The sequence below is a fragment of the Metopolophium dirhodum genome, chromosome 2 (genome assembly GCF_019925205.1).
Source record: "Metopolophium dirhodum isolate CAU chromosome 2, ASM1992520v1, whole genome shotgun sequence".
In the NCBI taxonomy this organism is placed as follows: Eukaryota; Metazoa; Arthropoda; class Insecta; order Hemiptera; family Aphididae; genus Metopolophium; species Metopolophium dirhodum.
Window position 1 is genome coordinate 30,859,241 of NC_083561.1, and position 14,875 is coordinate 30,874,115.

A 14,875-nucleotide genomic window follows, 5' to 3' on the forward strand; every position below is an offset into this window, starting at 1 on the left:
GTCTAAAGCCATTGAGCATTTTATGAATATTATTAAATCAATAACATTTTATTGATAATATTATATAAGATACAATACCTATTTAATAAGTAGGTAATTAAGTAACGTCAATGATATAGGTACCTTTTTATAATTTTAAATTTTAGAAAAATTCTGTGATATTCTATGATTTCAGGATAATATGATAAATTCTAACGCGGATATTTAATATTTTAATGCAACAATAATATCATAATATTTAATCCTCTGCGATCGTTGTGGTGGTGTGGCGCGATTGCATGGCGGAGGGTTGCGCGGCGACCTTGCCTGTACCCTACGGGTCCGGCTGACCGGACTCACCGACAAGCGGACGAACCGACGGACGGACCGTCGACAGCGATTGGTCGGTTCGGTGGGCGTGTCGGGGGGCGCCGGTTAACCAAGCCTTTCCGACTGCGGCGGCGACGGTACGCGGGCGCCGCACGAGGCGACCGAACTCTCCGCGACGTCGACCGTCGCCTCAAACCGCAGTCCCCCGCGCTCACGCTCAGACATACGCACCTGCGCACCGCATATATCCGTGTATCGTGTCGTCGTTGTGATTTTTTAAGCATCAATATTATTACATTTGTTTGTTTCGTACGAAATCGTTTTCAACAATCGCCGTATTAATTATCTGTTTTGTTTTTTACGATTAATTGAATTTAGCGATTTTTACGGATTTCACGTCGTTGTTGTCGCCACCGCCGCCGTGGTCAAATGCAATAACCTGCAGACGTAGGTGAAAGATAATAATATTGTTATCCGCATAATTATACCTATGTAAAATATATTATATTTACGCTTCGTGGGTATTCGCGGGTTTTTTTGTTTTCATTTTTGATTCGAGTGCAGTTTGATAATATCGTCGTATATTAATAATACTTATACTCATTACTCTGTGGTCGTCGTGTGTGCTTGTTGGAACCGTTTTCGATCCATACGCGATATTGTAAATAAATGTGTTGGGCGCGCGTCGAGTGCGGACTATGAGCTGCACAGAGGTTATGTATCAGGCGTATTATCCGTATTTGTACCAGAGGTCTTCGGGCACGGCAGCTCCGCCTACAAGGGCGCCGCATCATCACTTCGCACCGTTCACCCAATATGATAGGGTAAGTCAAAACTCATGTCTCATAATATTGTCGCTCAACTATATACATCCGTATGTCTACAGGATAACATAGATTTAGATTATATCTGCGTACGCCTTCAATACCATATTTAGGGGTAATCGTTTTTGTGGAAATTATACCCCAAATGTCCCGATGCCTGGATTGAGACAATTTTGGGCCCGGGGCCAAACATTCCATACCAACACTCAATAGTCAATACTCACTTTCATCAATAAATATTTTGCTTTCCATCCAATAAATTGATCATTTATAATATACATACATACATACGTCTGTATTTGTTTATCAATAGTTAATTTTTTTATGCATATTAATATAATATTTTATTTACTATAACGGAATTAACTATTTATTAAATACTATCCTGCAGTCCTGCGGCTACAACACGATTGAACACTTTTTTTATGACACGATTGAGCAAATTTGTCCATGAAAGATAGGTACGTATCAAACGATTCAGAAATTTCAAAAGAAAACCTATGGTATAAAACCTCTGCGATGTTGAAATTTTCAATTTTGAACTATATTATACCAAAAATATTTATTTAAATATTTATAATATTTTAAAATATGGTAGGTACGAGTCAAAAGTTTCCGATACAATTATTGTTGCTATTAATATCCAAATTAAAAACAAAAAAACTGAAACTTTTTAACGCACTGTTTGGCACGACTATACAAATTATAATTATTCTTACTTATCTTATATTTTCCCCCAATGCTCAGGGCCGGATTTAAAGGTTGTGGGGGCCCATATAAGATTGACAAACTTACTACAAAAGGTACTTATTTTGTGGGGGCATCTTATTAATTGAATCTTGTGGGAGCCCTGCCAAATGCCTATGCTAAATGTTTAAAACGTTTCATCTATAATAATCGAGTCTATAATTGTCAGGATAAAAGTAATATTTATTGCTCTGGAACTAATTTATTAATTGATAGAATTGTCATTAAAGCTAGGCTCGGCTCGTAGATCGTTTAAGTTTGGTACGGTTTGGTACGTTAATAATTGGTATAATAATTAATAATACGTAAAAATAAAAAAATTACAAAATTTCGCCAACGTCACATAAAATGTTCTATGCTCAATCATGTTGCTAAAGAGGTATATTACTATATTACTTATGCTCAATCGTATTATGCCCAATATTCAATAGTGTTTTACTGATTCATGCCTATACCATTGAACGATAAAATCAATGTGTAAAAAAAGTTAGGTATTTTTAGAATAGATATCTAGTGAGGTAGGTACCCATTTCAATCGTATCCGTGACTCATTGCATATGCGGGTATCCCATTCCTATTCGTTATGCACATAGGTCGTCGATAATTGTGGCTATAATTTTTCTAATTTAAAATACAAGCCTAATGCCTATATTCATCTAAACTATTATCCAATTTAATAAACAGTACCTATTTTTGATGTATAGAAGAATACAAATTAGGATTCTTATAATATTATGTTTAAGTACAATTTTGCAAATGTACAGGAGAAAATACAATCAAAAAATAATACATGTAAGTTAGTCAAATGTCTTATGGTATCGTGTATATAACCAAACCGGAACCTCTCCTGATTTATATACCTAGTTAACTTATAATATCTAGGTACCAAGTCTTGAGTATCATATATTTCAAAAACACTGCCATATCAGGTATAGATAATACGATATACGGACAATTGGGTCCCCTCATAGAAATACCGTATGCGGACAAACGGTCCTTGTCATAATTTTATCCCCGGCCAATGTTTTTCCTTGAGACAACCAAAAATGTAAAAGATAATACTTTTAGATTTTAATAGTACCCACCCACCTGCAGTCACCTCACCCGCCTTGTTAATATTATCCGACACCAAACAATACTTTTTTTGTGTTTGGGTATGTACTGCGAGGGTATAATAATAATATAAATAATAATATTATATTATTGTTTGCATAGGTAGCGCTGACTGATTTAGGTAATCAAAGTTAGGTGTTTAGCCAATTAGGCCCAGGGATGGATCAACCAAATGTTTTTTTTCTGTATTGGTGGCACCTATTTGTTTGTAAAAATCGTATTACCCAACACTTGATTTTCATTAATAAGTAATAACCCATTACGAACTTGTTCACGTCATTTTATGAGTATAATTAAATTAATTATTCAATAGTTTATTTCGTTCTTTATTACAGACTCATATAAACATTTACTAAAGTAATACAACGGAAAAATAGCTCGAAATCCTTATCTAATTTTATTATATTTTAATTTTACCTATATATTATAAGAATTTTGGTTATAGTATGACTCATTCCCTTTTATACCAACCCCTGTTTAGGCCTAAAATTATTAAAATTATAGTGATGTTCTGCGCCCTGATTAGGGCAAACCAAACCCAAATCGAACTTGTAATTTAAACTTGGACCGAATTGAACTATTATATTTATGCGGACTTTTATATCCATAGGTACCTATATAAAATGTGAAAAAAAAAGGAAAATGCTGTTAAGGAGTTTAATGTATTGTCGCCATTTTAAAAACATACACCGTAGCAAATTTACGTTAAGTATAGTTCAAATTGTATGTTGTTTTTTTAATATTAGAGTGAATTGACCTATATTATCTAACTTAAAGGTAAGTACATTACCTATCTGTTTTGTTATAGACACATTTGTCTATATTTAAATTTCAAAGTAAGATAATATGAGCATTGAGCATTTTTAAATCGTTATAGTTCACATACTCATATCCCTCTTAAAAATTAAAATATCGAAAAAAACTAACGTTATTAAACCCATAATATTCTTAGTTCTTACCTTTAAGCGTGATAATAGGTCAATTTACTCTTATATTAAAAATAACAACATACAATGTTTGTGAGACGGAGACAACACAGCGGGTGGGCGGTGGCATCCTCTTAATGTACGTAATTTATTTTTATTGTTTTCATTTCTTTCACATAACTCATCTTGATATAATAAATATAGCTACAAATAAACTGAAAGTAATTATTATAATATAGGCATTTGGTTCGGTTCAAATATTATCTCAATTTTCGGTTTGTTTGAACCTAATTTAACACCGACTGTTCGGTTCGGTTCTAAAATCAAACAGTTCGATCCATCACTACCGATTACTACCTACTTAAAAAGCATAAAAATGTACAATGGTCATAAATAAGTAATAGGTAACTAATATGTAACAACTTAATAAGGAATGACCAATAATTTTACAAATAATAATAAATAATGGCAATATCATGACTCATGATATTTTTTTTTAGATATAGGATTTGTATTTACAAATTTAATGAATCCCAAATTCGTATTTTGAAGTACTTATACTTAATAAATATAAATAATCCAAATTTCTAATGAAACATAATTTTTTTTTGTAAATCTCAAACTTCTCAAACTTTTATTAAAAAAATATAGTTTACTAGGTATAGCATATATTTTATATAACACAATTTTAAAACAAAATGCAAATACTTACGCCTATGCTATTTTCGTTTATCTAACTATAGTAATAATATTGTATTTATAGAAGAACACATGGGTACTTTTAGGCTTTAGCTATATAACTTATATGGAGTTAAATCTACTATAAAAAGTATAAATTATTTATGCTATTAAATACCTATTTATTTAAATGAAAGACAAAATTACATGCTGATATTTTGAACAAATAAAAAATAACTATCATTGGGTAAAATAAAATAATATATTATTATAAGTATCTACTATCTATTACCTATAATATAATTGTATAAATGGGGGGACGAGGTGGCCGAGCGGTATAACGCGACGGATTCGGCACAGCCGGTCCGAGTTCGATCCTCGACCACTGGGCGGCATTTTTCTCCGTGCAAGTCACGGTGTCCGGAGAACAAGTGCCGCCATCCCCCCACCCCGGGGCACGGCAGAAACCTACGGGTGCCCCATTAGAAATTCTGCCAAACACAACACACACGTGTACCAACCTACCCAATATAAAACCTACCAAACCTACCCAATATAAAACCTACAGTACCCTCCCCACACCCAATGGCCTATGTTGCCGCGGGTTACTCAATAAAAAAAAAAAAAAAAAAAAAATTGTATAAATATGAAATATGTTTGTTTCAAGTGTTTAAATTTGTATTGTATTGTCCTCCAGTCTGTATATAATGTGTAAAACATACTAAATGTTTAGTCAATTGCATAAGTATGTAAATAGATATTAGTATCAATCGTTAAAAAAAGTGGATCAATTTAATATTTTTGTACATTATTGAATACAATACAATATTAATTCTTAGAAATATTATAAAATAAATATTAAATATTGTTTCCTATAGTAAAAAATCAAATAATGTAAAAAAAATCAGTACTTATTGGAAATAACATGTTAATTGATACAATTTTAATCGAGATTTTAATTTAGACCACAGTACACAATACGATATTTCAATTTTTAGAATGCCTAGTTATAGTATTATATTTTGTAAAATTGAGTCTCATAACTGAGATTATTTCACATAAATGTATACACTACCTATACAGTGTATAGTATTATTTATCAGCGTGTCTCAGTAAAGATTTAACAACTTCTACTTAATAATAAATATCATAACTAACGTAGTTTTATTATTGTTAGTATTATTTTTAACTTTTCCTTTATCAAAGAAAATTCCTCGGAAAATTTCATCTTAAGATGTACTTAACGTCTTAACATGTTTGAAATAGTCATGTGGATGTGTGTTGTTAAAAGTTCTCTAGTACCTTGTATTATACCATCTGGTATGATTAAATGGTACAGTTTAATTTAATCTATGGTTATCCCGATAGTTCTACTTTGTGCCTAACTGCAGCTTTACAAGTCGATTATTTTCAATTAATTATTAGATATATATATATTATATTGAGATAGTAATTGGATAGTTTTTGGATAGCTTTATACAAACATTTTACTATTCTACATTATATATTTGTCATTTGAGTACCTACCTAGTAAATAATACTAAATATTATACTACACGCGTCATAAACTCATAACAAATTTAAACTTTTTCTGATAGGTAGGTACCGTTAGTACGTAGCTACGTATTTCATTTTTTTTTATTTTGTATAAAGTATTCATTGTATTTAACTGATAAATACATATACACAATTTCCATTAATATAAATATTAAATTGAAAACCTTTTGATATTGCTGTCATCAAACAATTTTTGAAAAACTACTCTCCTTGTTATATTGACATCGTGTACATAATGGCAGACATTACCATCGTTGCCAAAGTGTTCTTTGAAAGACATTAAGGAAGTTCTAGAAGGTGTCAAGTACTTTTTTTATTGCAAATACAATACCTAGCTAATTTATTTGTAGTTTATTAATTTTAGAACATTTTTGTAAGATAATAATAAGAATTGATTGTTTAAATCATTATCTATGTTGCTTACTGCTTAGGTACTAAATATTTTGGTTATTTTTGGTTGTATTCAGGGGTGGACTGGCCCAGTGGTCTACTGTCCTAGATGACAGTGGGACACTGTTTTGGGCCGGTGCCTTACTGCCTTGTAAGTGGTACGATTATATCTTATAGGACATCGGTACATAAATAATGTAATGTGACATAAACATAATAGGATTATATATTTATATAGCTGTTTCACCCGACGTTGTCCCGACTATTTGTATTTTTAATTCATATATTTTTACAAAATGAAAATACCATATTTATTCTAATTATAATATTAATATTTAGTATAACATGCAACCAATTGCAATCATTTAAATGAACAAAAAATTTCTTCTTTTTTCGTAAGCTGAAAAAAATTATGTGTGAGCTTACCCTTCAGCTATCTATAGCCTATAGGAGTTAAAAAATCAAGCTATAATCACCCTCCAAGTCTCAAGTAATCTATTGATATAACTTTTATTGAAAACCGTCCAGTCGTTTTTTGAGGATCTTCTTTGATTATTTTCGGATGAAGAGAAATCAGATCAATATCCAATTGTTGTTGTATAACCCGATTTCGCCCGTGAAAAAATACAAAGTTTAGATTATAAAAGGGTATACACTTAAGATTTATCTTAGGTTTGGTGTACCTGCCTACCTCAGTTTACATGCAAATTTGCGAACTAAATCGACCAAGATGGACAATTCATTTGTGGTGAATTGGATATAGAACTGTATTGGTATAAATCGGACGTAGTTCAAACAACTCCTTAAAGTTTCCTGTTATCTCAAAGAACAATTTGAAATATTTTACAAAATCGGTTAAGCAGTTTTTGACTACCTACCTATATGGCTAAATAATAGCTACAAATATACATTCAACTCTCATATTTGTTTCAAGATATTATTTATTTATACGAAACTATAAACGTGATGATTTGATGGAAGCTTTTACCACATCCGCCCGAGTAACTAATGGCAACCATTTAGCAAACCATTTATATACAAAAAAAAATATTTATTTCTACTAATCATTTTTACTGTAACCAATAACAACCATTTATAAACAAAAATGTCTATCGTAAATCTCAAGATCCCCATTTGAGCACCTCTCCGGTTCGGGCTGGATCCTATACCCAGTCCGGCCTTGGTTGAATTCATACACATATTTAGGGTATGTTCAATGTTGCACAGTATATTTATATTTTGATTATTCGAAATTATTGATATCAGTTTATACAAGGACAGCATACTACTTAGGTTTAGTATACGTTTATTGGTAATTGCCCCTGCAGGTTTAAAAATCTAATAAAACATTATGGCTTTTTTATTCATAAACTAACAGCCTCGTAATGCCTGAAAAATATTTTATTATACAAGACTTTGACTAAGAAGTAAGAAGTAATTAATACTGTTGAACTTTTAAAATTCTCCTCAATAATAACCGTGGAGCATTGTAGCACGTGTTCTCGCTGCAGTTGATCAGTATAATATGAAGTGGTATAGGTACATTATTATTATATTTCAAACACGTCTTGACAGTAAACACACAGATCTAATCAACTGCGATATAATAATAATTAGAAGTATATATATATTATATATATCGTATGTACATGATTTCTACTTCTTTATGGGTTTAGTTGAGCACGCTTTATAAAATCGTTTTCTTGGTTGATCATTACCTATTTTCGATGTAGGTACTCATATACTGTCGCATATAAACTGGGAACCGGTTGTTTTGGAAAACTTGTCTTTTCAAATCCAACACAGATATAGAGAGAGAAAGATGTTAGTTAATGTCTGTCGATTAAATTTGATATCTGTTAGTGCTATAATTATCCTTCAACAAAAATATGTGCTAGTGACAATTACTATCAAAATCCAAATGCCATTGTACCATATATACTATAGGTATAGGACATAGGTAGTAGGTAAAAACAATATTTATTAGTACTTATATTTTTTTAATAATACTTTTTATTAAGTTTAAATTAGATATTAATATTATTTATCATTTTAGTTAATATTATACCATAATTATTAGTTTAATACTTACAAACTAAATTTGACAAATTTATCATCATACATTTTTATTGTTCAATGTTCATATATTTATATATATATATTATACAGTAGGTATTTTTTCGTAAAAGTCACATATCACCACAAGTACCTTTAAGACAAATTAATAAAAAATTTAAATGAGTTATTTTACCAGTAATATTTTAATACTATTCTGAATTATAAGCATAAAAAAAAATATTTTTAAGCAATAAATGTTAGAATTTTTTTAAATGCCAACAGTGAATTAAAAAATCTGTTTATAAAATCAGTTGTTAATTATAGGAGGAAACCTGACTACTTTATTATATTAAATACCAATTTAGGTTCGTTAAGAGTAAAGCATATGCGATGTATATTATATAAGTACAGCGTGTATACTTCTTTATATGTAATTAGTAATTACATTGAATATAACATAGAATAACGAAGTACCTACCTATCTACCTATTTACATCACTATTGTGATACCTACTTCATATTTAGTTGTATTTTTACTTAAGATTCTGCTCATGAGCGTAGTTAGATCTATGTATTGCAGATACATTTCGTGTATTATAACTGAACTTATTTATAGATGACAACAAGATTTAGAAGTGATCGAAAAGTTTTTCATAATGTCCCCTTTCTGTGTATAGATTGAAAATTGAACATAGATATTATTGAACTTTAAAGATGTGTAAAATATAAAAATATTAGATATTATAAGATAGGTATAGGTGGGTAGGTAAGTAAGTAGATTAATATTTTTAATATAATGATCGTGACAATAGCTTAAAAATGTAACTATTTCCAAATATATCTGTCTTTAATTATGTATTTACATTTTAATCTTAATATTTAGAATGGTTACTAACTATAAAACATTGGCCTAACCTAACCGGTTTTTTTTATTTAAGTTTGATAACAAAGAAAAAGTCATTTACTCTATATTAATATTTAATATTAAAACTGACGAATCTCAATGCAAATTGCTGATAGGAAATTTGTATGTTATCTACTTGTAAGACACTAGACAGAGACAATAAATTAAGTATTAACGTTATCATAAGTTATTTATACGTAGGTACCTTCATAACATATTTTCAAATAAATGTTAAAACGAGTTTATTACTTAATTAAGTAATTTATAATACATGAATGCGATGATGAGAACACATTTAGGGTGGAAATAAAAATAAAAAACAAGTTTATACAATAAAATATGTTCGCTAAATTGTATCGGTGACGGTTGTGAATTATTTGTAGAATGTTGGAGAAACAGGATACCTAATATTATTGCTAAGGGCAAATTTATACGACACGCGCGCGTATTGCCGTATTATGTTGACAACCTTCTTGATACGTGATTGTTTTGAAAAATTTTGTTTTGTTTTAATGTATCGTTAGTTAGGTACCTACTTGACATAAAAAAATAGTTCACCTCATAAAAAAAACTAATATAATATTCTAGTTAGTCCATGACTAATATTATGTATTAACTTTTATGTATTTGGATATTAATTAATTAATTAACATTTACAAATAAAATTCTTATTACTATTAATTAACTACCTAATCGCGTAATTAAGTAATATTTTAGATTACGTTCATAAATTATTTAATTTTTAAATGCAATTGCAGTAAGTAAAATTACTTAGTATGCACTATAAGTACATAATATTATTCAATTCTCAAGTTTTAAATATAGGTATCTATATTATATCTTAATTATAATAATATTATACATTATCTTCACCATTATCCTAAAGTTTAACACACATTATCTTTCTATTATGTATTAAAATTAAAACTTGAAATTATATGTTCTAAATAATAAATATATTTTAAGGTGTTAGTAGGTGCTTAAAAATTGTATGGAAATATAAGTTTTGTATGTACCTAATAAAGATAAATCTCGATTGTAAAGAATTTTTACCAAATATGGTCCATGATCAAATTGCTATTGTACCTGTTAAGTAATTTGAATTTAAAAAATATATTTAAAATGATTTTAGTAAATATTGGGCATTATTTTTATTGGGTTAAATATTTAAATTATAAAATACGTCACACAAAGTTATTTATTAGATCTAAAGCAGATATAGGAAGACAAATTTAACAGCAATTTTATTGTATAAAAAAATAATTAGAATATTTAGAAGTTATTATTACTTATCAGTAATGATAATATAATGATTTTACCTTATGATTATAAACAAAAAGTGTTAAAGAAATGATGGTATGTCCTGGTTTGTCTCGCGCACAGAATATCACTATACCTACCCTGGGTTCTCTAACCAACATATTGTGTGGTACAATAATTATATAGACCATTTAATTTAAAATACTATCATATGGTATATATTATGTACCTAATAATTTATACTATTTATTTATCAGACGATTACATGATGATCATCACATATTATGATACATTTGTTGATATATTTTTTTTTGACATGTGCAGTCTGAATATAATAATAATTTCTAATATATTTTTATGTCGATGAGTTATTTATAATATAATTACTATACTATTGCTATATTGGCCATAATATAGAATAATATTATTTATTTAACATGGGCGCAGCCCATACAAAAAACAATATACCTTTAGTTGCAATTAACTTCATTTATAGTTATCGGAGTATATTATTGTATACCTTTACCGTGTTGCATTACAAAGAATTGCCAAGTTCATTATTTGGTTATATTCCTCGGGAGTTCGATATATTTCTAAAGGCCGTGTGAAAATATTTCTCTGGCGCATACTGCAAGGAGAACGCAACGAGTGGAAGCGAAATAAATATCGCGTGCATATAATGCGATCTACACGAATGAAACATTTGAAATATTTTTATATGGACCAAGCCTAATGAACAAATTGGAATGGCTGAGATGAGTGGGATTCCATATCTTCGTGCTACCGTGCCGTAGCGGCGCCCCTATTAAAAAAAAAACCCAACCGAGACATATTATATACTCATTGTCATAATAATAATAATACCGTGTTCGTGGAAATTCTCGACTGTTCCCTTATAAAACGGGGAAAATCGTATTTCAAATCATGTAGGTACATTATAATATCGTTGTGTTATCGTGTAACGGTACCCGGTGTATGGGAGAGATGAAAAAAAAATACTATTTGTACAAAAAAAAGTATAAAAATTACCGCGCGCTGTAAAGTTTAGTGTACGTACAAATACTGTGTTATAGGTATATACGGGTATGTATCCATGTTGATTTATGGTCATCAGAGGCAGCCGGTGTGTGCCGGGACACGAGGAATGCTCTTTTAAGTCCGGCCCGACTCCGCATTCCTATACTGTATCTGGTCCATCTTACAATTTATTCTTGTTTAGGTTTTTTTCATTCTTTTATTATTCTTTTTTTCTTTTTTCTTTATTTATTTATTTTTTCTACAATGGACTGTTATATTATACGAAAGGCAATATGATGATAAGACAATTGATGTTTTTCGGAAGAAAAAAGTTTGGGCTACCACTTTTTTTTCATCTGCGTGTCCTTTACACTCGACCGGTTTCTCAGCACTCGTTCGACTTGCGTTGTGTAATAATAATAACTAATATTAATTGACCGTCATTAGTCTAAAAGGCTAAGCCGCAGCGGTGGATAATCATATTTCATCCAATCAACACGTCTAAAGTATTGAGTTTTTTTTAACAAAATTATTACCTATTAAACTATCTATGGTAAAATAATAAATATGATTATAATATCTCAATCTAATATTGAATCCAAGAATATATTTTACTGTAGGTACCTATAAGATATTTTGTGTAGTTAACAGAATTTAATTAAGGTACAAATATGATCTTACCTTTAGAGAAGGTCTGTATAGCGTATATTATATTTGGTGATCCTAATATACGATATTTCAGTGTCTATCCGTGTATATAAATACGCTTGCCGGGCAGGTGTATAATCGTTTAGCAATTACTTAATGAAAAAAATCATTATTCAAGAAACATAACAACTTTTACGTGATACTGAAAATAATATCCAGACAATGTGTACATAATATTATACAGGAATTACAAGTTTCAACTTACCTAGTCAATTCAATAATTAGAAAAGACTATACTTCATACAAAAACTATTATTTATATAATATTATAATATATAAAATATATGGTTATCTAAATCTGTAGTACAATATTGGCGTTACTACCTAATAGTAACTTGTATTGCGTATGTGCGTACCGAAACGGTTTAAAATTTGAAATGTTCTCAAAACGTGTATTGTCAATACCACCTTTCACCTCCCAAAAACCACATCTAAATCTTAGGACGACCAAGGTCGTCCAGCTGTAATATTTAGCGGTACCTCTTGGCGTTTAATATTATATATTATCAATTATTGTACCTACTGGTATGATATAATATATAACATTGTACTATTAAAATGATGCATTTGTTTACAGTTGAGAGCGTTGGAAACGCACCAACAAGCGTCCACATCTTCACCGATTGGCGGCGGAGACTCTCCAGCGAATAGATGGACGACAATTGCAGATCATACAGACTCACACCACAGCAGCGTCGGATCCGGAGCATCCAGTGTGGGCCCTGTTGGTGGCATCGCCAGCCCCGCATCCTCACCGGCCACTGCCAATAGTGTTTCGGTAGTACACAAAGAAGAAGACACATCCAGAGACGGTAATAATATAGTATAAATGCATTAATAATTAACTTTTGTACACATTTTGAAATCCCGCATTACATGGGAATGGGTGCTTTGCTGTGTACAAATCAATGTATAATTGTACGCATAAAAAGGTTAAATAAAATAAGTAAACTGCGATTAAAAAATCAAAAGTCGACTGTCAGTTCACCAACAAACTTGAAAGGCCAGCAAGAGTGAAATATAACAGGCGTTAATGCGCTTTTTATAATATGTTTCAGATGTGATCTTAAGGTTTCCAAATAAACAATGCCTTGTGTTACCTATCAAAATAATGAATATTGTACTGTAATAACAATATGTACACTTTTAAAATCACTCTATTATTACAGACTAGTTTGATTATAAAACGTTTATCGATTTTTAACGACTCAATAAAAAAATCTAAAATGTATAATGTATAAATTATATAATATACATTTATTATATCCCGAGAAATCAATCACTATATTATTATTATGGTGTACGAGCTGTTAGTATTTTTCATAACTGTTAAAATAATAGAAACTATTATCTCATAAAGAAGTTCATGCAGACAGAAACAGAATGATGTATGCGTTATTGCGATTAAACATACCTTGTGTACAAATCCGATATCCCAACAAGTCATGCATATCGATTGTCTTAGCAGTTTCTGTATACATTGCTTTAGTAACTATATAACACCTGAGCCCCGTTCTATATATAACATAAAAGATAATAATATGAAGGTTCAAGTATAGGTGTCAATTGAATGAAATTTATATTTTCATAAAACGCGTATCCTTAAGGTTTATATAAATAATGTAACGTAATTATATATTTACATAATATATACCTGATGATAACTTTAGTATTTTATATTATTTTATACATTAGTGATTAGTTTACATAACATATGCTACTATCTTATTAATATAATAATTTATAATCGATCATATAGGACCTAGCTACTATTAAATTAACTAAAAGTACTAAAATATTAATATTAATATTTTATAATTTATAAATGCATACCTAAAAATAATTTAGGTGTATATTTTTGAAAACAGTTTAAAGTTTCAGGATGTATTGTAGTTTTTTAAATATATTTACAGCCGTATAATTCAGCTCTTAAACAAAGCATGATGTTTAAATATCCTTAAAATACTTAGAAGCGTTCACAAAAGACAATATTCATCGCCCTAAAGCATCCTCTTCAATTAACGTGCCCAAGGATGCTTTATCCTCGTGATATTGAGATTAATCTGCTTTGTCGTCTTACAGAACACAGAGGCGTCTTAATAAACATTATTTTATAATATACAATGCAAAATTGTGGTACATAAATCGTCCTTTTTCAGAAGTTTTATACCGAATTGTAATTCAGTCCACGGTGACTTAACGAGGTGGTAATGTATTCAAAAGAGGGATAGTTTTAAACTGTTTTTTTCCTTGTTGTTCGTGTTGTTAACAGAATTAAGACGAAAACGGAAAATGAGACGTAATGAACAGATTATGATGATGGATTTAAAAAGTTTTATTTTTTCTGCTCTCAAAGACTGTTTTTATTTATGTTTTTTGGTGTT

At 30.0% G+C, this 14,875-nt stretch overlaps 1 protein-coding gene across 1 annotated transcript in view; it reads left to right on the forward strand.

Annotated features, from left to right (window-relative positions):
* The first annotated feature begins 479 nt into the window (after window positions 1–479).
* The window catches only part of LOC132938895 (protein vestigial), a 37,518-nt gene continuing 23,122 nt past the window's right edge, over window positions 480–14,875 (forward strand). Inside the window, exons 1-2 of the mRNA XM_061005885.1 lie at window positions 480–1,133; window positions 13,069–13,303. Coding sequence (XP_060861868.1) covers window positions 1,008–1,133; window positions 13,069–13,303 — 361 coding nt within the window. The 5' untranslated portion in view covers window positions 480–1,007. The remainder of the gene's footprint in view (window positions 1,134–13,068; window positions 13,304–14,875) is intronic.